Genomic DNA, 27,126 nt, shown 5'->3' with positions numbered 1-27,126 from the left:
CAAACCGGCATTCCCATTGTCTTTAATGCTGGATTTTATCAACCTATATGTAATTGCAATATTGTTGGTTTTAAAATAAAAATCTTTAATTAATTACTACACCATGAGAGCCTTCTTCTCTCTCCCCTCTCATCTGCATACTCACGCTGAGTTATATTAGAGCGCTGGAGCACCGTGATATACACCTTTGAGGATTTCCCTACTATGATATTTGGGTGGATGGCAGTAGCAACCTGGATTCAGGTGGATGGTGATCAGCCTGTGATTTCTCAGGAATTGCCCCCTTGCTGTTTTTGATTCCCTGCAGTAGGAGTCAGTAGAGTCTGTTGAGTGTGCTGTGCATCTATATGTTGGTGGAAAGGACAACACTCTGTCTTCACTCACGGTGGATGTTTACTTCACTTTAATCAGATTATATCGGTCTCTGTTTATTTCATCTTGTTATATGGACTAAAATTTTCACTTGTTCTATAGTGACACTATTCCTATCACTTTGGTGGTAACTTTAAAAGTTTTATTTTTTTACATTGTGAATTTATGTATATTTGTAATATAACACACTAGGGAGCGTGGTTATCATTATTCTTTACCATTTGTAGGTAGTTGTTCCACCTTATAACGAACAGCTCCTCTATTCTAATTTTATCTCATTTATATATTAATAATTTTTGGTTTGACATTTCACTAAGCAATACGATTTCAAATTAGAATTTACAAAATTAATAGGATTTTTTATAACAGCTTACCTGTAAAATCCTTTTCTTTTGAAGTACATCACGGGACACAGAGCCTCAGTAATAACTGATGGGTTATATAGGGTATCACTAGGTGATTGGACACTGGCACACCCTAACCAGGAAGTTCAACCCCCTATATAACCCCTCCCCTTACAGGGATACCTCAGTTTTGTAGCAAAGCAATATAAGTGTATTAGAAGAGGGGAGGGACCTCTGTGTCCCGTGATGTACATCAAAAGAAAAGGATTTTACAGGTAAGCTGTTAAAAAAAATCCTATTTTCTTTCTCGTACATCACGGGACACAGAGCCTCAGTAATAACTGATGGGATGTCCCAGAGCAATGCTATCTGAGGGGAGGGGAACCACAACCAAGTAGGGTGCAATCAGACCTGAGGACCCTGTACCGCTGCCTGCAGCACACTACGCCCAAAGGCGATATCCTCAAGCCTTCTCACATCCACCTGATAAAATCTGGTGAATGTATGAACTCAAGACCAGGTTGCAGCCTTGCAGATTTGAGCCATAGAGGCCCGGTGATGCACTGCCCAAGAAGCACCAATAGCCCTTGTGGAATGTGCCTTGATCTGAAACGGAGGAATCTTCTGTTTCAAACCGTAAGCTTGAATAATCAGTTGTCGAATCCATTTAGAAATGGTAGCTTTTGACGTTGCCTGTCCTCTATTGGGACCCTCTGGCAGCACGAACAAAACATCCGTTTTGCGAATTTGAGCAGTTGCTTCCAGATAGGCCTTGACTGCTCTTACTACATCCAAAGAATGTAGTGACCTTTCTTCCAAAGAACAGGGATCTGGAAAAAAGGAAGGCAGAACAATGTCTTGGTTTAGATGAAAATCTGAAACCACCTTCTGTAAAAAACTAGGATGAGGGCGCAATACCACTCTATCCTTGTGTATAATCAAATAAGGCTCTTTACAGGAAAGAGCTGCTAATTCTGATACTCTTCTAGCAGAAGAGATGGCTACCAGAAAAATTAACTTTCTTGTCAACAAGACCAAAGGAATTTGACGTATTGGTTCAAAAGGCTGTTTCTGTAAAACAGACAGAACCAAGTTCAAGTCCCAGGGGTTTAGGGGCGCCTTAACTGGAGGATTAAGACGCGTCACCCCCTGCATAAAGTTTCGAACCAAAGAATGCGAAGCAAGTGGCCGTTGAAATAATACTGATAAGGCCCTTGATGGTGCTCAAGGCCAGCTTCATCTCTAATCCCAACTGTAGAAAATCAAGAATTCTACCTATCACATTTTCTGGGATGCCAACCCCTGGATTCACACCAGGATACATAAGCTTTCCAGACTCTATGATAAATTACTCTGGAAGCTGGCTTCCTTGCATTGACCAAGGTAGATATCACAGGACCTGAAAGCCCACGATTCTTCAGAATGTGGGTTTCAATAGCCAAACTGTCAAATTTAGCATTTTGTAAGGCAGGATGGAACACTGGACCTTGAGATAACAGGTCTGGGCGTAACGGTAGGGTCCACGGGGAACCCACTGTCATCCTTACTATTTCTGCATACCAAGTCCTCCTGGGCCAAGCGGGGGTTACCAAAAGTACCGACTTCCTTTCCTGCCTGATCCTGCGAAGGAGTCGTGGCAGTAGCAGAATAGGCGGGAATGCATAAATCAGTGAGAACCGATGCCACGGAATCAACAACGCATCTGTCCCGCATGCAAGAGGATCCTTTGTCCTTGCCACAAATCTGTCTATCTTTTTGTTGAATCGGGATGCAAAGAGGTCTACATCTGGAACCCCCCATCTTTGGCATATGGCCCAAAAGACGTCGGGATGCAGAGACCATTCCCCTGGGAGTAACTGCTGGCGACTTAAATAGTCCGCCTGCCAGTTCTCTATCCCTGGAATGAAGACTGCCGTTATGCATGGCACCTGCTTCTCTGCCCAGACTAAGATCTGGTTCACCTCTCTTTGAGCAGCTCGGCTCCTGGTGCCTCCCTGATGATTGATATAAGCCACTGCTGTGGCATTGTCAGACTGGATCCTGACTGGGCAACCCTGTAGCCTGAGAGTCCAGGCCTTTAGGGCTAGATATACCGCACGGATCTCCAGAACGTTGATGGGTAAGGTCCTCTCGCTTTTGGACCATACCCCTTGGACCGCAGACTGTTCCAGAACTGCTCCCCAACCCGAAAGACTGGCATCCGTTGTTACCACCGTCCAGGTCACCGGTAGAAAGGATTTCCCCTTCTGTAGGTTTTCGGGTATTAACCACCAATTGAGGCTCTGACGCACCGCATGAGACAGGTGCATCGGAAAGTCTAATGCCTGAACCTTCTTGTTCCAGGCCGACAGGATACTGTGTTGCAGCAGTCTTGAATGAAACTGAGCATAGGGAACTGCGTCGAATGAAGACACCACTTTTCCTAGCAGCCTCATACAAAGGCGGACAGAAGGACCCTTCTTGGTCCTGACTACCAGAATCGGCTCCTTTAAAGCAGTGATCTTTGCCTGAGGTAGAAATACTTTCTCCTGGCTTGTATCTATGATCAGACCCAAATACTCCAGTCTTATTTTTCTAGGTTGAGAATCCAACCTAGGTGTTCCAGATACTTGACTGTGGTCCTCAAGTTCCCGTTCAAAGAGGCTACCGACCGGTCTATCAAGAGCAGGTCGTCTAGGTATGCTATGATAGTTATACCTTGGGCCCTTGGTCTGAGTTCAGGCTAATGTGTTTCACATCAATATAGATGCTTAATCATTAAGCATCTATATTAATGTGAAACGCGTTAGCCTGTCTGTACCTTTCATCACCATGATGTAAGAGATTTTGGATCTTCTACACTGTTTTGCCACGAATAAAAGGTGTTATTCGGAGTGCGGCCATTGAGCTGTTTTCTTCAATTTTCTACATGATGCACCTGAAGTTGTGAGTGGGGAGGGCGGCTTTTAGAGACACCAGAATGCTTGGAGTGAAATCGCTACCTCACATTGCATACACGCTTAAGGAAAAGGTTCTCCCTTTCCCATTAGAACCCATTCACCTGGACTGTTGATGTCTCGGGGCTTTTCAGCATCAATCATCTGTGTATTATTATTATTATAATACAGGGTTTGTTTGTGCATCATTTTACAATATAAGGGCAGACAGTACAGTTACAATTCAATACAAGAGAAATCAGAAGGCCCTGCTCATTAGAGTTTACAATCTAAAAGGGAGGGTCAGGTAGCACAAAAAAGTAATAACTGTGGGGATAAGCTGATGGAGAAAATAAAAGTACAGTTGTTAGGTGGAGACAGGATAGAGCTTCTCTAAAGAGAAGGGTTTTCAGGGATCCCAGATTTTTTAGGCCGCCCCTTTGATCCTCTGTTCACACGTTTTTCACCTTCTACCAGATGGACGTTCAGGTCTTGGCTGATGCAAGTGTCAACCTCAGAGGTGTTTCAAGCTGTTACTTGAGTGTTTTGTTCAGGTTTAAACCTTTGTTTCTTGTGGGCTTGTTGGCAGTTCCAGGTTGCTATGTTTTTGTCCACCCCTCAGTTTTTTCTTGAGTATGTCCTCTGTTCTATAAAGTCAAAATTTCTATTTTTATTTATTTATTTATTTAAATCAAATTTGTTTAAGCAGGATACAGACCCATAAAATTCTAGATAGAAAGATGTAAACAATTATTGGAGGTCGCAGATGTTGGATGCAGGCAAGTATGCATCTGTGAAGGGTCAGGTGTGGTTAGGTTGCACTTTGTCAATGTCCTTTAACTAATATTTCATTTACCTCCGAGCACAGCAGTGCATTGTAAGCCATAGTTGTGCACTGCAGACGTGCTGCATTTTTATGCACCACACATTAGAATGGTGTGAACAAGGCACATAGATAACTATTTATTTTTAGTGTCCTTGCATTGAGCCTGCCTTGATCATTGCAAATCAGCACACATTGTGTAAACAAATTCTTAATGTTTGCTGGGTGTAAGGTGAGTTATTTATTTTAAAGTGATTTTAAAGACTGGACATTTTTTACCTTGAATGCATTAAGGTAAAAAAAATGTTGTTTTTGCATCCCCCCCCCCACCCTCCTTAATTACCTGAGTCCTTTCTCAGTCCAGCATTGTGCCCATCTGCAGCCGCTCTCTCCTCTCCTCTCTCTGTTTACAGAGGCAGCAAAACCTGCTGTCAACCAAATCCTGTGAGCAGAGACAGGAGGCAGGGCTGAGCCGCACTGTGTTTGTCAATAGACACACACAGCCCAGCTCGTGATTGAGCCTGCATGTCTGCCTCTGTAGCAAACAGTTTGCTATAAGGGCAGCCGGAGAAGAGGAGGAGCAGACAGTGCCAGCAGGGCACTCCAGAAGAGGAGGTTCAGGGCAGTTCTGTGAAAAACCATTGCACAGAGCAGGTAAGTATACTATTTTTTTTGTTTTTTTGTTAAAAAAAAAAGAATATCTTTTACAGACACTTTAAGTTGCTTTATCCCATTCTTGTACTTCTCTGTTGCAGGGGACATTGTGGGTGTTTATGAATCCAGCAGCCCAAGTGAGCCTCTTGCTACTGGTATTGTGTCTGGTGTCACACAAAAAGTTATCAATATCGCCTTTGATGAAAGTCATAGCGATGCTTTAAATCTGAGTAGCGATAATACATACAGGCTTCTGAAGCTGGCAAATGATGTTACTTATAAAAGGATAAAAAAGTAAGTGCCTTTTATGTTTATTTCATACCCTACGCATGTATCAAATATACATTGTTGTTTTTTTTTTTTCTATAGCCTGAAGCATGGATGGATTATGAATTATCTGGATTATTTAAAAGAGAAATAAAAAAATAATATATGAATCTCTACTCTTGATTTGGTATAATAGTGTAGCCTTACCTTTCAGGCCCAGGTGTGTATGCTGTTACTTTTTTGTATTCTCTTCCTTTTGGAGCAGAAATAGTAGTAATGTTACCATGGAGGCTGACTTGTCATCTGCTAAAGCCCAAGCCCAAGTTTGGACTCCTAACACTTTCCCACTGCCACAACTTGTCGTGCGATTTTGCTGCGATTTAAGGGAATCCCTGTGTAAACTTGGGATGTATGGACCTCAACTCGCATCAAAGTTGGACCAAAGTAATACAGGGACTGAACATTTCCAATGGTACTCATTGGAAATCATGGGATGCGACTTTGCAGTCCCAAGTCACAGGACAAGTCACACAAATGTGAAAGGGGCCTAAGGCTCGGTTCACACTGCCGCGACCTACTGTGTGACTTTGCGAGGCAACTTGAGGACTACTTTGATGGAGCTTTAGAAGCGACTTTCGGGAATGCCTGGGTAATCTTTCTGTAATGTCGGATCCAAATCGCATCCATACAGATGAGGATCTGTCTTGGAGGCAGCTTCCATTAAAGTCTATGTGCACAAGTCAGATAAAAGTCGCTCTGAAGTAGTGCAGGAACCTTTTCTAAAGTTGTAGCAACTTCAGTAGTGCTAATTAAGACAGCTCTCATTGACTAACATGGGATTTCACATGTCATGCAACTTGGGGTCTCACAAGTCGGATCCCAAGTCACGGCAGTGTGAACTGAACCTTATAGAAGGGCTGAATTACGTTTCTGGTAATTTGTTTCTCCAGGGTCCACCCTGTTCCATTCATTGACCAAAAGCTCAAGCATTTTTCCATTGTTTACTCCACAAAAGGAGAAATTACAGTTCAGTTTATCTAAGCCTCTCCTTCAGCAGGGCTTTATGTCAAATAACTGGAACAGAAGATAGTCTGGAGCATTGATTTATCTGGGAAACTGGGTAACTAATTCAACCCCTTTTAATACGCTTTATCCATATGAATGACTGTTATCAAATTTAGGTATAAATTGGGGTATAAAAAAAAAAAACACATTTATCATATCTGGACCCAGGGTTCCACAAATCTACAGTGGATATATAAAGTCCACACACCCCTGTTAAAATGACAGGTTTCTGTGATGTAAAAAAATGAGACAAAAGATAAATTATTTCATAACTTTAAACTGTACAACTCAATTGAAAAGCAAACTGAAATCTTTAAAGGGGGGGGGGAGTAACAATACAAAACTAAAATAATGTGGTTGCATAAGTGTGCACACCCTCTTATAACTGGGGATGTAGCTGTTTTCAGAATTAAGCAATCACATTCAAACTCATGTTAAATAGGAGTCAGTACACACCTGCCATCATAAAATGCATATGATTAACCTCAAATAAAGTTCAGCTGTTCTAGTACGTCTTTCCTGACATTTTCTTAGTCGCATCCTACGACAAAAGTCATGGCCTGTAGAAAGCTTCCAAAGCATCAGAGGGATCTTATTGTTAAAAGGTATCAGTCAGGAAAAGGGTACAAAAGAATTTCCAAGGCATTAGATATACCATGGAACACAGTGAAGACAGTCATCAAGTGGAGAAAATATGGCACAACAGTGACATTACCAAGAACTGGACATCCCTCCAAAATCGATGAAAAGACAAGAAGAAAACTTGCCAGGGAGGCTGCCAAGAGGCTTACAGCAACATTAATGAAGCTGCAAGAATATCTGACAAGTACTGGCTGTGTGGTACATGTGACAAAAATCTTCCGTGCTCTTCATATGTCTGGGCTATGGGGTAGAGTGGCAAGACGGAAACATTTTCTTACGAAGATAAACATCCAAGCCTGGCTAAATTTTGCAAAAACACATCAGAAGTCTCCCAAAAGCATGTGGGAAAATGTGTTATGGTCTAATGAGACTAAGGTTGAACTTTTTGGCCATAATTCCAAAAGATATGTTTGGTGCAAAAACAACAGAACATCAACAGCACATCAACAAAAGAACACTATACCCACAGTGAAGCATGGTGGTGGCAGCATCATGCTTTGGGGCTGTTTTTCTTCAGCTGGAACAGGGACCTTAGTCAAGGTAGAGGGAATTATGAACAATTCCAAATACCAGTTAATATTGTCACAAAACCTTCAGGCTTCTGCTAGAAAGTTGAATATGAAGAGGAACTTCATATTTCAGCATGACAACGACCCAAAGCATAAATCAAAATCAACAAAGGAATGGCTTCACCAGAAGAAGAATAAATGGAATGGCCCAGCCAGAGCCCATACCTGAATCCGATTGAAAATCTGTGGGGTGATCTGAAGAGGGCTGTGCACAGGAAATGCCCTCTCAATTTGACAGATTTGGAGTGTTATTGCATAGAAGAGTGGGCAAATATTGCCAAGTCAAGATGTGCCATGCTGATAGACTCATGCCCAAAAAGACTGAGTGCTGTAATAAAATCAAAAAGTGCTTCACCAAAGTATTAGTTAAGAGTGTGCACACTTATGCAACCATATTGTTTTAGTTTTTTTATTTTTACTTCTCTCCACCTAAAAGATTTCAGTTTGTTCAACTGAGTTGTACAGTTTATAGGTCACATTAAAGATGGAAAAAGTTCTGAAATGATTTATCTTTGTCTCATTTTTCATCACAGAAACCTGACATTTTAACAGGGGTGTGTAGACTTTTTATATCCACTGTACAGTATATCAAGTGGTTTGTAAGTGGCAGGGAACTTTTGTAGATCATTCTTTATTTGACCTTTTACCCCAGACATGTGTTGAATGCTGCCCAATGACATCTGATTGAAGTTATAGAAGCACAAAAGCCCTTCCACAATGACAAGGTGACCAACCCTGGAAGGGCTTTATAGCCACTCTGGTATGAATGCTGCCTAAATTTTCTAAAAGTTCACTGCACTTATTCACACTTACAGCTGTGCTCATAAGTTTACCTACCCTGGCAGAATTTATGATTTCTTGGCCATTTTTCAGAGAATATGAATGATAACACAAAAACTTTTCTTTCTCTCATGGTTAGTGTTTGGCTGAAACCATTTATTATCAATCAACTGTGTTTACTCTTTTTAAATCATAATGGCAACAGAAACTACCCAAATCACCCTGATCAAAAGTTTACACACCCTGGCGATTTTAGCCTGATAACATGCACACAAGTTGACACAAAGGGGTTTGAATGGCTATTAAAGGTAACCATCCTCACCTGTGATCTGTTTGCTTGTAATTAGTGTGTGTGTGTGTGTGTGTGTGTATAAAAGGTCAATGCATTTCTGGACTCCTGACAGACCCTTGCATCTTTCATCCAGTGCTGCATGTTTCTGGATTCTGAGTCATGGGGAAAACAAAAGAATTGTCAAAGGATCTGCAGGAAAAGGTAGCTGAACTGTATAAAACAGAAAAGGGATATTAAAAAAAAAGATATCCAAGCAATTGAGAATGCCAATTAGCAGTGTTCAAACTCTAATCAAGAAGTGGAAAATGAGGGGTTCTGTTGAAAACAAACCACGGTCAGGTAGACCAACTAAAATTTCAGCCACAACTGCCAGGAAAATTGTTTGGGGTGCAAAGAAAAACCCACAAATAACTTCAAGTAAAATACAGGACTCTCTGAAAACATGTATTGTGGCTGTTTCAAGATGCACAATAAGGAGGCACTTGAAGAAAGATGGGCTGCGTGGTTAAGTCGCCAGAAGAAAACCATTACTATGCAAATGCTACAAAGTATCCCGCTTAAAATACGCCAAACAGCCCAGAGACAAGCCTCAAACCTTCTGGCACAAAGTCATTTGGAGTGATGAAACCAAAATTGAGCTTTTTGGCCACAACCATAAACGCTTCCTTTTGGAGAGGAGTCAACAAGGCCTATGATGAAAGGTACACCATTCCTACTGTGAAACACAGAGGTGGATCGCTGATGTTTTGGGGATGTGTGACCTACAAAGACACAGGAACTGTGGTCAAAATTGATGGCACGATGAATGCAGTATGTTATCAAAAAATACTGGAGGAACATTTGCATTCATCAGCCAGGAAGCTGTGCATGGGACGTACTTGTACATTCCAACATGACAATGATCTAAAACACAGGGCCAAGTCGACCTGTCATTGGCTACAGAAGAATAAATTGAAGCTTCTGGAGTGGCCATCTCAGTCTCCTGACCTCAATATCATTGAGCCACTCTGGTGAGATCTCAAACGTGCAGTTCATGCAAGACAGCCCAAGAATTTATAGGAACTGGAGGCTTTTTGCCAGGAAGAATGGGCAGCTTTACCATCTGAGAAGATAAAGAACCTCATCCACAAATGCCACAAAAGACTTCAAGCTGGCATTGATGTTAAAGGGAGCAATACACAGTATTAAGAACTGGGGTATGTAAACTTTTGATCAGGGTCATTTGGGTAGTTTCTGTTGTGATTATGAATTAAAAAGAGTAAACACAGTTTATTGATAATAAATGGTTTCAACCAAACACTAACCATGAGTGAAGGAAACGTTTTTTGTGTTATCATTCGTATTCTCTGAAAAATGGCCAAGAAATCCTTCTGCCTGGGTATATAAACGTACGAGCACAACTGTGTGTGTGTATGTATATGTGTGTACAGTGCCTTGAAATTTTCCACATTTTGTTATGTTACAACCAAGAACATAAATTTGTTTTATTGGGATTTTATGTGATAGACCAACGTGAAGTGGAAGGAAAATGATAAATGTTTAACAAATAAAATATATGTGAAAAGTATGGCGTGCATTTGTATTTTTGCCAATTCTTCTTTGCAAAATAGCTCAAGCTCTGTCAGATTGGCTGAAGAGCATCTGTGAAGAGCAATTTTCAAGTCTTGCCACAGATTCTCAATTGGATTTAGGTCTGGACTTTGACTGGGCCATTCTAACACCTGAATATGTTATGATCTAAACCATTCCATTGTAGCTCTGGCTGTATGTTTAGGATTGTTGTCTTGCTGGAAGGTGAACCTCCGCCCCAGTCTCAAGTCTTTTGCAGACTCTAACAGGTTTTCTTCTAAGATTGACCTGTATTTGGGTCCATCCATCTTCCCATCAACTCTGACCAGCTTCCCAGTCCCTGTTGAATAAAAGCACTGTGGCCAGAGTCACTGTGGTCAGTGTGAAAGGCGTCACCTCCTGGGTTCAAGCACTTTGTCTTGTTGGCTGTCATTTGCTGTTTTGGAACAAACGCGTTGGAATGTTCCTTTGGTGTGCAGCCGTTCTTTTCTTCTCATTGATCATTGGTGGCGAGCCGTGGCTTGCACCCAGCACATCCGGACTGTAGTGATTGCTCACCTGAAGCAGCGTTTTCCTTCCTTGAACTCTCTGAAGAAAAGCATCCCCGCAATATGATGCTGCTACTACCATATTTCACAGAGATATCCTCAATGATTCACCTTCCAACTTAATAATGATCCTAAGCACACAGCCATGACAGTACAGGAGTGGCTTATGGACAACTCTGTGAATGTCCTAGAGTGGCCCAGCCAGAGCCCTGATTTGACCCCCATTGAACATCTCTGGAGACAACTGGAAATGGCTGTCCAGCGATGTTTTCCATCCAACCTGAATAAGCTTGAGAGGATTTGCAGAGAAGAATGACAGAAAAAACCCCAATCCAGATCCAGAGTTACATGGGGCTTCTGTTGTCGGCTACCTCTGTTGCACACACCTACACACAGAAGCCGCCGCTGACAGCTCCGCGTGGGACTGGACCAGAGCAGCTGCAGAAAATATATAGATTGTTTCTTTACAGGGCTAGATAGATTAGTTTTAAAATGTGGCTGAGAGTAGGTTTAGAGTTAGTTTTGGGTGAACTTCTACTTCAAGTACATGAGATAATTCAGTGTTTTTTCTTTTTAATAAATTCACAGACATTTTTAAAATTCTGTTTTTACTTTGCCATTATAAGGGTACTAAGTGTAGATTAGTGAGAAAAACATGAATTTAAACAACTGTAGTATCTGGCTTTTTCTTGAATCTTATTTTTGGCCAGTACATTGCATGTAGAGCAGGGGTGTCCAAACTTTTTTCAAAGAGGGCCAGATTTGATGAAGTGAACATATGCGTGAGGGCCATCCATTTTGCCTGACCTTCTTTGAACCATTAAAATTCAGTCTAAGTGTTTTCGTCCAAGCACTAATACAGTGCCCACCAAGAATTCTCTTGCCTTTTGTGGCTGTGTGTGGTGAAGATATATATATCTTTTGTGGCCCCCAACGAATCCCCGAGCGCCGCTCATTACTAAGGATGAGCTCGGGCGTGTTATTTGGATATGCCGTATTTATCGGCGTATAACACACACCTTCACTTTAACCACTTCAGCCACGGAAGATTTTACCCCCTTCCTGACCAGAGCATTTTTTACAATTTAGCACTGCGTCGCTTTAACTGACAATTGTGCAGTCATGCAATGCTGTACCAAAACAAAATTGATCACCTCTGCGGTTTTTATTTTTTGCACTATATACACAAAAAAAGTGACAATTTTGAAAAAAAACAATATTTTTTACTTTTTGCTATAATAAATATCCCCCAAATTTAAAAAAAAAAAAAAAAAAAAACTAATTTCTTCATCAGTTTAGGTCAATATATATTCTTCTACATATTTTTGGTAAACAAAAACGCAGTAAGCGTATATTGATTGGTTTGCGCAAACGTTATAGCCTCTCCAAACTATGGGAAAGATTTATGGCGTTTTTATGTATTTTTAATTTTTTGCTAGTAATGGCAGTGATCTGCGTTTTTTAGCAGTATTGCGACGGACAGATCAGAGACTTTTGACACATTTTTGGGACCATTGACATTTATAGAGTGATCAGTGCTATAAATATGCACTGATTACTGTATAAATGTCACTGGCAGGGAAGGGGTTTACTGTGTTCCCTCACTGTGTTCTAGCTGTGTGGGGATGGGACTAACTAGGAGAGATGACAGATCGCTGCCCCTACTTTGTAGGAACACACAATCTGTTATCTCTCCTCTGACAGCACAGGGATTTGTATGTTTACACACACAAATCCCTGTGCTGGCTCTTGTGCACGCCGGCCATGCGCATCGGGTCCCCCCGCTGTGCAACGGGCATGCGCGTGCCCTCTGGTGGCTCCCCTGGGCAAAGCCGCATAATTACGGGATTTCGCCCGGGAGAGCCATTCTGCCGCAAAATATCTGAGCCGATCTGGAACCGGTTGAAAGGGAAGTTTCAGGAAAAAAAAAACCTAAATTTTAAATAAAGAACTGTGAAGCAAAAAAGCATTAGTGCCTATCAATGTAGCCCAATCAGTGCCCATCTGCAGCCTCACCATTGCCTGAATGCAGCCTCTCCATTGCCATAGTTGCATAGTTAGTAAGGTTGAATAAAGACACCAGTCCATCCAGTTCAACCTGAGTGAGTGTGCATGTCTACAATTGTCCCTATCGCTGTACATTGCATCTCATTAAGATGCTCATCTATTATATTATTATTTATTTAAGGTACCCATAAAGCACCGTCAATTTACATATACATCGCACACTCACATCGGTCCCTACCCTTAAGGAGCCCACAATCCAAGGTCCCCAACTCACATTCATATACCAGGGCCAATTTCGGACAGAAGCCAATTAACCTACCAGCATGTCTTTGGAGTGTGGGAGGAAACCGGAGTACCCGGAGGAAACCCACGCAGGCACAGGGGGAACATGCAAACTGTAGGCAGGTAGTGTCATGGTTGGGATTCTTACCAGCGACCCTTTTTACTGCTAGGTGAGAGTGCTACCCACTACACCACTGTGCCGCCCACCATGAATGCAGCCTTCGCCATTGCCTTGAATGCAGCCTTTGCCATTGCCTTGAATGCAGCCTTTGCCATTGCCTTGAATGCAGCCTTCGCCATTGCCTTGAATGCAGCCTTCGCCATTGCCTTGAATGCAGCCTTCGCCTTTGCCTTGAATGCAGCCTTCGCCTTTGCCTTGAATGCAGCCTTCGCCATTGCTTTGAATGCAGCCTGATCCATGCCCATCTTCAGCCTCAGAGGGGACAGGGAGGGGGGCGGGATGAGCGCCGACAGATCACATACAGGAGAATCTTCTGTTTACTCAGCGGCCTCTTTAATACAAAGTCTCGCCTCCTATGATAGACATAAGTCGTCCAATGCCAGCCCAGGCCGCCGTGTAAACAGGAGATTCTCCTGTATGTAATCTGATGGCACCTGTCCCGTCCCCTCCGAGGCAGCACCAAATTAATACGGTATATATCTTTTGTGGCCCCACCAGGGGGGCCATATTAAACCAGGAACACGGGCCGGACTTTGGACATGCTCAAAGTAAATAATCTCAAAGTAATTAAGCAGTAGGGTAATTATACTAACCTTACATTTTACTTTTAATTATTGTTTGTTCATTTATCTACAGGGCATTGATTACACTGAATCAGTACCACACAGGACCTGCAACTCGCATAATAGATGTCCTTTTCGGATTATCTGAACCGAGCAGTGCTGGGTTGGCAGGTGAGACCATCATAAAAATGCATTTGTTATCTGCTAGCTAATGCATGAGATGCTAAAGGGCAAACATTAGTAATTAAAAGGCTGGGGCACTTGCCTTTTCTGGAGAAAATACTGTGCCATTCTCCTTGCAGTGTTGTTCATATGACCAAAAGCAAAGGCATCTATGCTGCAGTGGAGGATTGCTCAGTCTGACTTCTGATCTTCCCTTTCAACAGATATCATAAGGCCAAACCCCAGACCTAGTTAAATTTCTCTCTATATATGTGCAACAACACCCATTGAAGTGAATATGCACCGCTGCCAAAGCGCTTGCAAAGCACTTCGGCAGCGGCGATACACGGGCGCATTTAACCTTTTCTTCTTTGTTCGGCCGCTAGCGGGGGTTAAAAGTGCCCTGCTAGCACCCGAATAGCGCCACTAAGACAGCTGTAAAGCACCGCTAAAACTGCTAACGCTGCCCATGGCTTAGTGTGAAAGGGCTCTAAAATGAACAGTGAACTTTAAACTGATATTATGAAAAAACAGCACTGTTTACTCTTTCTGGAAAGGCACCATCCATGCTGAAAGATAATATATATCCAGGTTTTAGAGCAGCTTATGCTCAGGCAAGAATGGGACAACATTCCTTTTCCAAAACTCTAGCAACTGGTCTCCTCAGTTCTCAGACATTGTGTTGTTAAAGTGTCCTGTCCCAATTCTTTTGAGACGTGTTGTTGTCCTCAATTTCAAAAACCTTATTTTTTTTCTTAAATTTGGTACATTGTCTCAGTCTAAACATTTGAAATGTTTTCTAATTTCTATTGTGAATAAAATGTGGGGTTATGAGATTTGCAAGTCATTGCATTTTGTTTTTAGGAAGATTTTACACAGCATCCAAACTTTTTTGGAATTGGGGTTGTAAGAAACAGTAACAAACACCCAGCAGACATCAGAGATCCAGCACAGTAAACCGGAAATAGCGTATCACTACAAGCCAACCCCCCCCCTACATGTTTCATCTGTTGGCTTCCTCAGGATCCCCTCAGCAGCCAGTACAAGCACTTCTAAAATTTAAATCCATTTTGCAATTTTATTAAAATGTTTTGCAAATTGTATTTCTTTCTCGTACATCACGGGACACAGAGCCACAGTAATAACTGATGGGTTATATAGGGTATCACTAGGTGATTGGACACTAGCACACCCTAACCAGGAAGTTCAACCCCCTATATAATCCCTCCCCTTACAGGGATACCTCAGTTTTTTAGCCAGTGTCTTAGGTGTTGGACGTGTAAAGATGTCCTGTGCTGAGCTCCAAAGGGAATATCCTATATCCTGTACTGGGGCAAGCCAGGCAAACCGGATCCATTTCAAAGTGTCCTTTCTAGGCCGAATTGGATGGTACCCGGGCCTTGTGTCCAAAGAAACAAGGTTTTACCTGTAACGCTTTCTCTTTTTAGAGAGCTGGACCCCGCATTTCAGAAAATGGTTTTTCTAGCCTTATTTCTGGCTGGGTGCTTTACAGGCCCAGAACTGCGGATCCCCCTATCCGTAGGGGGCCCCAGTCTCTGAAGGTTTTTCCAAACGGAGCCCACCGTGAGAGGTGAAGATTGGGTCTGTATAACAGAACCCTGCGGCTGGATAAGGTAAGAGGAGATTCCACAGAATTTTTTAATTCTAGTAGGTTTCTCCTTTTAAGTAAATGCATGCTATGCCTTTTGTGGCCACCGGGGGCTGCCAAGAGCACATACCTTCTCATGCTGATGTCTGTCTCAGTGTTTCACGCTGCACAAGCTCCTCCAGCCGAGCTCCAGGTAGGATGGGATGGGGGGCTCTCCTCCGGGTGATTCCCCCCAAGAATAGGGGGCCACAGGTGGTCTTTGAGGCGGTAGTATAACACACTGTCACCGCCGCCATTGCCACGTGCAGGCCCCATCACTGCCGGCCTCTCTCCTTCCTCCTCCACCCCCAGCCTTTCCTCTACGCTTGTCCAGGAGGCTCGGCTCGCGCGGGAAGCGCACGGTTTTTTGAAAAACGAAGGGGGGGGGGTAGAGTGGGGGGGCAGAGCGTCAGCGCGGCGTCCAGCGTGCTCAGACACCCACATTGCCGGCTGGAAGGCTATAAGAGGCACACTTTACAGGTGCACACAGCCTTTGGAGGGACACAGAGCTGACGGTCGCATGTAAGGTGGGACACAGGCATTCTCCTAGGCAGCATTTACTAAGGAAACACCAGACTGGGTATTTGGTAGCAGGGCTTTTGCCGGACTACATCGCTCAGCTGTCATTGTTCATTTTGTGATACCTCCACCTTGTTGCTTTGCACTATGGGTAGAAGAGGTTCAAATACCCCAAGAACCAGAGGCTCTAGGGGATCTCCTTCAGGTTCTGAGGACCCCCTTTCTGCAGCTTCCTCCCCCCCTGAGGGGCCAGGGACGGCTAGCCAGGGAGAGCCGTTGGGGTCCGGGGCTACACCTGCTTCTGGCACTTCAGCCCCTGTATACATTACACAGGTGTTTTTTTTCCTCAACCATTAATGGTTTAGAGGAAAGATTAATAGCCGTGATCACATCTTCACTCAGTGGAAGAAAACGCACTAGGCCTTCCTCTGTTTCCCAGGACCCTCAGGCAGAGGAGCTCTGGGATAAGGAAGAAGAATCACTTTCAGAGGATCGGGATGGAACGGATGATTCCTCTTCTAAGGAATCAGGTGGAGAGGGACCCTCTTCGGCCTCCCAGGAGGAGAAGGTCTTAGTACAGATTCTTGTTGGATTGGTCCGCTCCACATTTAAGTTGCCCGTATCTGAACCAGTTAAAGAACCCAATTCTTCTTTGGGGTCACTGAAACCTCCTCAAACAGCATGTGCTTTTCCTGTTCATAATTTACTTGAAAAGCTCATTTTATTCTGAGTGGGATCACCCAGATAAACGTTTTTTTCCACCGAAAAAGTTTTCAACACCTTATCCTATGGAAGAAAAGTTTATTAAAATGTGGGGAATACCAGCCATTGACGCCGCCATTTCCTCTGTAAATAAAAATCTGACTTGTCCTGTAGACAATGCTCAGATGCTCAGGGATCCTGTGGATAAAAAGATGGAGTCCCTGTTGAAGGATGTTTTCTCCTTAGCAGGTTCAGTGGCTCAACCTGCAGTAGCAGCGATTGGAGTCTGTCAATACTTAAGAGACCATGTTAAGCAGGTCATCAAAGTTCTACCTGAACAGCAGGCCCAGGTGTTGGCTAACCTTCCAGCGGCCTTATGTTTTGTTGTTGACGCCATCAGAGATTCTATCATCCAAACCTCTCGTCTTTCACTTGGGTTGGTGCATATGCGTAGAATCTTATGGTTGAGAAATTGGTCAGCTGAAGCACCATGTAAGAAGCTTCTGGCTGGGTTTCCATTTCGTGGCGCAAGGTTGTTTGGAGAAGACTTGGATAACTATATCCAAAGGATCTCTTGTGGGAAAAGCACTCTCTTACCTGTTAAGAAAAAGAGTAAGCGTCCCTCTTTCAAGAAACAAGAGTCAACCCCAAGGACAAAAGAAGTCCTGGGGGAAGAAGTCTACTAGACAAGACACTAAGACCTTTTTATGAAGGGGCGCCCCCGCTCGCGTGGGTTAAAGACTGCTACAGTTCTCAAAGCTCTGGCAGGAGGACTTCCAGGACAGATGGGTAATCTCCACGGTAGCCTTAGGGTACAAGCTGGAGTTCCAAGAATTTCCCTCTCCTCGTTTCCTCAGATCAAGTGTCCCCAGGGATCCAGAGAAGAAGCAGTCGCTCCTTCTAGCATTAGAGCGGCTTTTGTCGCAAGAGGTCATTATGGTGGTTCCCACGAAGGATCAAGGATTGGGCTTTTATTCCAACCTTTTTACGGTCCAAAAGCCAAATGGGGATGTCAGACCCATTCCGGATCCTAAGGGATCTGAATAGATTACTAAAGATTCGGTCCTTCTGCATGGAATCAATTCGGACAGTAGTCTTCATCCTGCAGGGAGGAGAATTTCTGGCATCGATAGACATCAGAGATGCATATCTGCATGTGCCCATTTTTCCTGCTCATCAGAAGTTTCTGCGCTTTGAGATAGGAGGGCGTAATTTCCAGTTTGTGGCTCTGCCTTTCGGGATAGCCACTGCACCTCGAGTGTTTACAAAAATCTTGGCTCCTCCTCTGGCCAGACTAAGGGCTCAGGGTATAACTGTCATAGCATACCTAGACCACCTGCTCTTGATAGATCGGTCGGTAGCCTCTTTGAACGGGAACTTGAGGACCACAGTCAAGTATCTGGAACACCTAGGTTGGATTCTCAACCTAGAAAAATCTTTCCTAAGACCAGTAAGAAGACTGGAGTATTTGGGTCTGATCATAGATACAAGCCAGGAGAAAGTATTTCTACCTCAGGCAAAGATCACTGCTTTAAAGGAGCTGATTCTGGTAGTCAGGACCAAGAAGGGTCCTTCTATCCGCCTTTGTATGAGGCTGCTAGGAAAGATAGTGTCTTCATTCGAAGCAGTTCCCTATGCTCAGTTTCATTCAAGACTGCTGCAACACAGTATCCTGTCGGCCTGGAACAAGAAGGTTCAGGCATTAGACTTTCCGATGCACCTGTCTCATGCTGTGTGTCAGAGCCTCAATTAGTGGTTAATACCCGAAAACCTGCAGAAGGGGAAAACCTTTCTACTGGTTACCTGGACGGTGGTAACAACGGATGCCAGTCTTTCGGGTTGGGGAGCAGTTCTGGAACAGTCTGCGGTCCAGGGGGTATGGTCCAAAACCGAGAGGACCTTACCCATTAACATTCTGGAGATCCGTGCGGTATATCTAGCCCTAAAAGCCTGGACTCTCAGGCTACAGGGTTGCCCAGTCAGGATCCAGTCCGACCAATGCCACAGCAGTGGCTTATATCAATCATCAGGGAGGCACCAGGAGTCGAGCTGCTCAAAGAGAGGTGAACCAGATCTTAGTCTGGGCAGAGAAGCAGGTGCCATGCATATCGGCAGTCTTCATTCCAGGGATAGAGAACTGGCAGGCGGACTATTTAAGTCGCCAGCAGTTACTCCCAGGGGAATGGTCTCTGCATCCCGACGTCTTTTGGGCCATATGCCAAAGATGGGGGTTCCAGATGTAGATCTCTTTGCATCCCGATTCAACAAAAAGATAGACAGATTTGTGGCAAGGACAAAGGATCCTCTTGCATGCGGGACAGATGCGTTGCTGATTCCGTGGCATCGGTTCTCACTGATTTATGCATTCCCACCTATTCTGCTGCTGCCAAGACTCCTTCGCAGGATCAGGCAGGAAAGGAAGTCGGTACTTAGCCCCCGCTTGGCAAAGGAGGACTTGGTATGCAGAAATAGTGAGGATGACGGTGGGTTCCCCGTGGACCCTACCGTTACGCCCAGACCTGTTGTCTCAAGGTCCAGTGTTCCATCCTGCCTTACAAACGCTAAATTTGACGGTTTGGCTATTGAAACCCACATTCTGAGGAATCGTGGGCTTTAAGGTCCTGTGATATCTACCTTGATCAATGCAAGGAAGCCAGCTTCCAGGGTAATTTATCATAGAGTCTGGAAAGCTTATGTATCCTGGTGTGAATCCAGGGGTTGGCATCCCAGAAAATATGTGATAGGTAGAATTCTTGATTTTCTACAATTGGGATTAGAGATGAAGCTGGCCTTGAGTACCTTCAAGGGCCAGGTCTCGGCCTTATCAGTATTATTTCAACGGCCACTTGCTTCACATTCTTTGGTCCGAAACTTTATGCAGGGGGTGACGCGTCTTAATCCTCCGGTTAAGGCGCCCCTTAACCCCTGGGACTTGAACTTGGTTCTGTCTGTTTTACAGAAACAGCCTTTTGAACCAATACGTCAGATTCCTTTGGTCTTGTTGACAAGGAAGTTAATTTTTCTGGTAGCCATTTCTTCTGCTAGAAGAGTATCAGAATTAGCAGCTCTTTCCTGTAAATCCTTATTTGATTGTGCACAAGGATAGAGTGGTATTGCACCCTCATCCTAGTTTTTTACCGAAGGTGGTTTCAGATTTTCATCTAAACCAAGACATTGTTCTGCCTTCTTTTTTTCCAGATCCCTGTTCTTTGGAAGAAAGGTCACTACATTCTTTGGATGTAGTAAGAGCAGCCAAGGCCTATCTGGAAGCAACTGCTCAAATTCGCAAAACGGATGTTTTGTTCGTGCTGCCAGAGGGTCCCAATAGAGGACAGGCAGCGTCAAAAGCTACCATTTCTAAATGGATTCGACAATTGATTATTCAAGCTTACGGTTTGAAACAGAAGATTCCCCTGTTTCAGATCAAGGCACATTCCACAAGAGCTATTGGTGCTTCTTGGGCAGTGCATCACCGAGCCTCTATGGCTCAAATCTGCAAGGCCGCAACCTGGTCTTCAGTCCATACATTCACCAGATTTTATCAGGTGGATGTGAGACGGCATGAGGATATCGCCTTTGGCGTAGTGTGCTGCAGGCAGCGGTACAGGGTCCTCAGGTCTGATTGCACCCTACTTGGTTGTGGTTCCCCTCCCCTCAGATAGCATTGCTCTGGGACATCCCATCAGTTATTACTGTGGCTCTGTGTCCCGTGATGTACGAGAAAAAAAATAGGATTTTTTATAACCGCTTACCTGTAAAATCCTTTTCTTTTGATGTACATCACGGGACACAGAGGTCCCGCCCCTCTTCTAATACACTTATATTGCTTTGCTACAAAACTGAGGTATTCCTGTAAGGGGAGGGATTATATAGGGGGTTGAACTTCCTGGTTAGGGTGTGCCAGTGTCCAATCACCTAGTGATACCCTATATAACCCATCAGTTATTACTGTAGCTCTGTGTCCCGTGATGTACATCAAAAGAAAAGGATTTTACAGGTAAGCTGTTATAAAAAATCCTATTTTTTGGGTTTTCCAGTGGTTCATAAAGCCCAAATCAAGGTTTACCCCACATTAGTGTCCACCCTCTATATGGATTTCCGTTTTGGGGGAATAGCTTTTAAAGCTTATAACAAGCAAGGGGACAGCAAATTGATAAATCTAATTAAATAAAATAAATAAATTAATTAAATTGATAAAGTAAACTAAACCTATATGGCAGCATGACATTGTGTATAGGCACGAGAACACAGCTCCTGTCAGTCATTTGCAATAAAGAGCTACTTTAAATAAATTACCATTTGATTTGTATAGATGGTAACATTTTTGTAACACACAGATAAGGCTGAGGCAGCTTGATTCATTTTTTAAAGTTAAGGATTTTTAAGATCACTTTTGTATTGTCATTTTAGATGCATACGTACTTTCTGTTAACTTTTCAGTGGTAGCTTCCTTAAGACTCTGTTCACATCTAGGTGTCCCGGATTCTTCCTGCGATCCCAAATCGCGGGGACGCGCTTGTGATACCCGTCGCTTTTGAATGGCACCCCAATCGTGGCAACAAATCTTGCCGTGATTGGGGTGCCATGGGAAGTGACGAGGATTGCAAGTGTGTCCCGTGATCTGCAGCGATTCGTGATCACGGGCAGAATTGCGGTGATTCCACCCACTATCTGGGATGCTTAGATGTGAATGGAGCCTTACAGAACTGGCCCACCTAAACATAATATTTTAGTTGTTGGTGGAGCTTGGTGAGCTGAGCCGGGCCTAGCTTCTTCTTTATCTAGGATGCTCCATCTGCGGTAATTCCTTAGCATAATTTCAAACTCTGCTCATGTCCACCTATGTTACATGCGTTAACTCATCACCATCTATCAAAAGATAAAATGTTTAGTGGACTGACTATAGTGGCAGCTGTCACAGAACAGTAGGCTGCACAACAAGGTTGCTTAAAGTTTATCTGTAGGAAAAACTTTTTTTTTTTTTTTTTTGTGGTTTTGGATAAAGTGGATAAAGGTTTGTCTCTCTGTCAAGTTTTATTGCTGTCTTTATCCCCACTAGGGAGATTCATTTTCTATTTGTACTGGTGAAGATTGTCACCAAGAAATAAAGTCGGGGAAATAGAAAATTCTAGATTTCTCAGGAGCAAGGGGTAATCTCCAATGAGTACACCTGTTCTTGAGGCCACGGTCTAAAAGGGGAATTCTCCCTCACTGTTCAATGGAAATGTTTAGGGGGTGGGAGGAGCTGGGCAAGCTTTGATACCACCAGGAAGTTCCGGCGCTTTGCCAGATCAGAACAGTCAGACAACTGGACAGAAGCAGCTGTCAGCATGTGGTGCCTGCACTTTATACCTTTGGCAGTTTTTTTTGTTTTGTTTTTAATAAAGTAACAGAGTTCCTTTTAAAAAACGAAAAAGCTCTACATTTGTAAATAGGCATTTTAAAGAGAATTGGATATCTAGCATTGTTTACTTATGCTGCCTTCTCTACAGCAAAATCCTTAGTTTATAGTGGGTGTCAGCAAAGGTTCATGTTAAATCAGCCTTTGTTTTAGGTTTACTTGGCATTTTCAGTTAATTTTTCTCTTGTGCCTCTAGGACCAGTGGAATTTCTCAATCCGTCTTTGGATGATTCACAGAAGGAGGCGGTTGTTTTTTCCTTAAACCAGAGAGAAGTTGCAATTATTCACGGCCCCCCTGGTACCGGTAAGACGACAACGGTGGTGGAAATCATCCTACAAGCTGTGAAGCAAGGACTAAAGGTGAGAAGAGGGTCATGCTTGTCAGAACTCTGTTCTTCCCAGTAAACAGTTGTGTTATATTACAATGCTGAATTCAATCACTTTCATTAGGACACCTGCTGCTGAGCCTAACGCTGCTTACCGCAGATATATTGTTTGTTGGGCCTGAACTAGCAGGCAGTGACATGTCTTCAGTGAATTAAAAATGTGATTTATAAAGCCAGTGTTGTGTTTTTGCCAGTAAACCAGTTTATGGTAGGAAATATTCTAAAGTACATTGGGGGAAATGATTGTTCTATACTGTATTTACTTCTTTACATTGAAGTGCTAAAGAAACTGGCAGGCAGTGTACATAAAATGGCAAGTTTTTTGTAACGACTGTCATACATCTGCTGCCACACTACTCACCTAAACCTTCTGTCTATAGATTCTCATGCAGCCTAGAGTGCAGTACAGAGCACAAATTGGAATACATGTGCTTAGTTTTAGTTAAGGTGAGTGGGGTTTGAAAGTTTGTCAGGTTTTTATTGCTGTTTGTGGCCACGCTCAAGCATTTTTCCCTCATTTGCTGTTCTGACAAACATATCACCAGTGCAGAAAGTGAGCAGTAATCTTCGGAGACATAGGCAGCTATAAAAAGCTGATGGAGAACCTGGCATTCCACCGTCTTATCAAAAATATTTTTCATTGCGGTCCCTGTTTCTCAAAAGCTAGCTATACACCAATAGAATTTCACTTAAAGTGGAAGTCTGGTCAAATCCTGTCTAAACTTAAATGTGTTACCAGCCCCATTCTAAGCCCTATACTAATAACCTGTAAAGGACAATAGATGTCTATACTTACCTATTTTGAGGGTGCCCCGGTCTGGTCACATGATCTCCCCAACTGCCGGCTTCAGTGAAGAGAAGAGTTTGCCGACAATGGTTGTAATGCAATGTCAATGACAATGCCACCCATAGAGGAGTTCCAGCCTCGAGAAAAGCATTAGAGGTCAGCAGTTACAAATACTGTAGCTGCTGACTTTTAATATGAGGACACTTACCTGTCCAAGGATCCTGCGATCTCGGCACCCCATGTTGATCCATTGGCTCGGGGGGCAGGCGTTGGCATCTTCACGGCCTGTTTCGTACTGCACATGCGCGAGTCGGGCTGAGCTTTCTGAATGGTCCCGCTGTCTTCTGGGACCTGTGTGTCTCCCAGAAAGCAGCGGGGGGGGGGGGGTTCGTAGATCGCCGCACGATTGCGGTGATCTTACCCAGAAGTGGTAGTGGGTTCCCTTTTGGGTGGAGCTCTGCTTTAAGCTAGCCATACGTGGATGAAATTTTCAGCTGGAACCAGCCGAGATTTGATCTATGTGTGGGCAGGCTGATTGTAGCCAAGTCGATCCTTCGATCGACTTTGGTACAACCAGCCTAATGGATTTTTTTACATGCAATTACTGCTGATTGCTTTACCGCTAGCAGTAATAATTGGGATTGATTTACTAAAATTGGAAAGCACAAAATCTGGTACAGCTCTGCCTAGAAGCCAAACATAATGTATTCTCGGCTTTTTGTCAAAGCTTAACTGAAGAGGCTGAAGTTAGAAATTGGCTACAATGCAGAACTGCACCAGATTTTGCACTCTCCAGTTTTAGTAAATCAACCCCTTTGAGTTCTGCTGGCCAGGAAGGTTCCCCTCACCAATGGCCTGCTTTACTATGGGGCATCTATTGTCGACTGTCCCTCCTCTACACTGAAGCCAATACTGGGAGCTGATGTTATCATACAGGAGGGCCTTCAGATTTGGTTAGTATAGAAATCTTTCCTTTACAGGGTAGTTAGTATGAGGCTTAGAATGGGGGCAGGAACAGGTTTACCTGGACTGGACCTCTACTTTTAAGCATTCATACAAAAGTTCAGAAAAATCTTTCTTAGGAGCATATGATGGTGTCATCATGGACTCAATAAATTTCCTATATTTTGTTTAATTGCAAAGCTATTGTTGAATTCTAACATTCAGAAACACTGGATATTCTGAATTTATTAAAATATACTTTAATCCACTTGATTAAACTCAATATACTACACCGAAGATTTTATCTGCATTTATCTTTCATACATTCCTATAACATATACAGCAGCTTACACAAACAAACTAATGTTGGTGATAATGAAAGTTCTACCGCTGGATTATTTTCCAAACGTGCAGATTTTTTCTGCCAGGGACCACATCCACAGTTAGAATTTTGTTTGTTCAGATAAGAATCAAGAATTTTTTGTTATCCTGTGATTTTCCAGCTCACTATGGTTGAAATCGATTTGTTGATTTGTCCCCATTAAGTCCTAGAAAATCCAATAAACGCTCCAAAAACAAACCTTTTCTAATGAAATTCTACTGGTACATGGCTAGCTTAAAGCCCAACTCCAGGGAAAAAAATGTTTTTTCCCCATGCAGTGGGGCTGTGCCCATACTGCATGGGTTAACTGCTCATCTTGACTAGAAGTGAATACAGTGCCTATACTCACCCGATCCTTTGATCCTGCAGAAAACGGCGCTTCCCTCTGTCCAGCAGTGTATGGTTTTTGACGTCTTCACTTCCAGAGCCGGTCTTTGAGTATGATGATGTCAGGAACAGTCCACTGCCCAGACTGCTGGACAGGGGCAGGAGCCAAAGGAACCAGTCTTGTGAGTATATCTCAGCTGTCTGAACCCCTAGACCAAAAGGAGCATTTACCCCATGCAGTGTGGGCACAGCCCCATTGCATAGTAAAACAAAAAATTAGCCTGGAGTTCAGTTATAAATGAAGTTCCTATTACTGGTAGTGTTGCCAGCAGGACAGGATTTGATAGAAAGTCTCCCCAACAGGGCTTTAGATACCAATAAAATCCCAACAGAGGTTATGCCCAAAAAGGTTCTATCTTAAAAGTTCTAAGCAAATAGCCAAATTCACAGAAATGCATATAAAACAGATTTTCCCCATTCATCTTTCAGGACAGCACCATAGAGAGACACCGGCTCCTCCCCTCTTAGGAAACACCGCCTTCCAATTCAATATTTAAATCTCATCCTCCCAACGGCCCCTCAGTTCAGGTGTTTCCTCCGGTGGGGAGACACTGCTTGGGAACCGTGGCGGATCAGTCAGGGAGACTGAAGCCAAAGATTTGGTGTGAGGAAGAGGGGGAGTCGGGTCTCTCTAGCTCTTTCCCTCTACTATTGTTTATTCAGTTAGGTAAAGGCTGGGGAAGCCATACTTACCTGTTTTTAAAACTGAATTGGCGCGCCTCAGCCTCTCTTGGGGAAAGAGACAGCTGAGGAGGTCCGTGTTTCTTCTGCCCAGGGGGGCGCTGTGGGAAGTGCCTGAGTCTCTCCTGCTTGTGCAGCCAGCGTTTGAAGCTCTATGGCCGGGTCGGATGACGGGTGACGTCAGTTCCGGCGAGGGCGGGCACTTCCGACGATTCCGCGTCTTCCGGTTCCGGACGCGGGGAAAGAAAACGGACCGAGCGTTCGGCTGGTGCGACCCTCTTGCTTTGCTGTAGAGTCAGCTGTCGGGGGAAACGATCGACCACCATCCTCAGCGGACATGTCTGAGACAGAGGTCTCTAGAACTGCTCCAGGAGACAGTAGCACCAGCCATGCTAAGGTAAGTGGAACCCTGGGGTGGTGTTCCCTTACCTAAATCCCGATAGCTTCACGGGTGTTCTCCCCTCACTGGTGGTTGGGGGGAAGGGGAGTGTGTCTGGGACCCTGGTGGTGGTTGGTCCTGGGGGGGGCACTCCTGGTGGTCCTCTGTAAAAGCACTGGTGGGATTGGGCATTTATGGCGACTCTCTCTCTTTCTTTTTCAGAAAGCCACAGAGAAAAGCAAGTCGCCTCATGGTTCAAAGAAAAAATGCCCCTCTTGTAGAGTTAGTATGGGGGAATCCTGGACCAAGGCACTTTGCAAGGAGTGCATTGATGGATTAGTCAGGGAACAGGCAGCAGAACAGGGTACAGATCTTGCTGCATCCGTCAAAGAGCTTTCTAGCACCTTTCAGTCCTTTAAGGCACTCTTTTCTAGCTTCCAGTTGCCGCAAGCCCAAAGCAGTCCTTTACCAGTGCAGCAGAGTGTTACACCTAGCCCAGTGGATACTCCCTCTGTTAGTGGAGAGAGACCAGGGGGCTCCAGAGTGGAAATTGAGGAGGAGCCAGATAGCACCGCTTCAGATTCTCAAAGGGAATCGGATGTGGAGGAGGTGGATGGGGAATCCACAAAAACCTCTCGCTATAAGCTTTCCCTGGACGAAGTGGAGGAGCTCTTGGGAGCTATTCACACCACTTTGGGAATTCAGGAAGAAAAGAAGGTGTTATCGCTCCATGACCAAATGTACAAAGGTCTTGGGGAACAAAAAAAGGAAGGATTTCCCAGTCCATGATGTATTGGTTGAGGCCATAAAGAATGAATGGAAAGATCCTGAGAGAAAACCTTTCTTTTCAAGGGCTTTGAAGCGAAGGTTTCCTTTT

At 43.8% G+C, this 27,126-nt stretch overlaps 1 protein-coding gene across 1 annotated transcript in view; it reads left to right on the top strand.

Moving 5' to 3' along the window:
- IGHMBP2 (immunoglobulin mu DNA binding protein 2) overlaps window positions 1–27,126 on the top strand; it is a 116,212-nt gene that overhangs the window by 12,424 nt on the left and 76,662 nt on the right. The window contains exons 3-5 of the mRNA XM_073604559.1: window positions 5,210–5,402; window positions 13,947–14,044; window positions 22,502–22,665. Of these exons, the coding sequence (XP_073460660.1) occupies window positions 5,210–5,402; window positions 13,947–14,044; window positions 22,502–22,665 (455 nt within the window). The remainder of the gene's footprint in view (window positions 1–5,209; window positions 5,403–13,946; window positions 14,045–22,501; window positions 22,666–27,126) is intronic.

This window comes from Aquarana catesbeiana, linkage group LG11 (assembly GCF_042186555.1).
Source record: "Aquarana catesbeiana isolate 2022-GZ linkage group LG11, ASM4218655v1, whole genome shotgun sequence".
NCBI lineage: Eukaryota > Metazoa > Chordata > Amphibia > Anura > Ranidae > Aquarana > Aquarana catesbeiana.
This window is presented reverse-complemented; position numbering and strand designations above follow the sequence as displayed.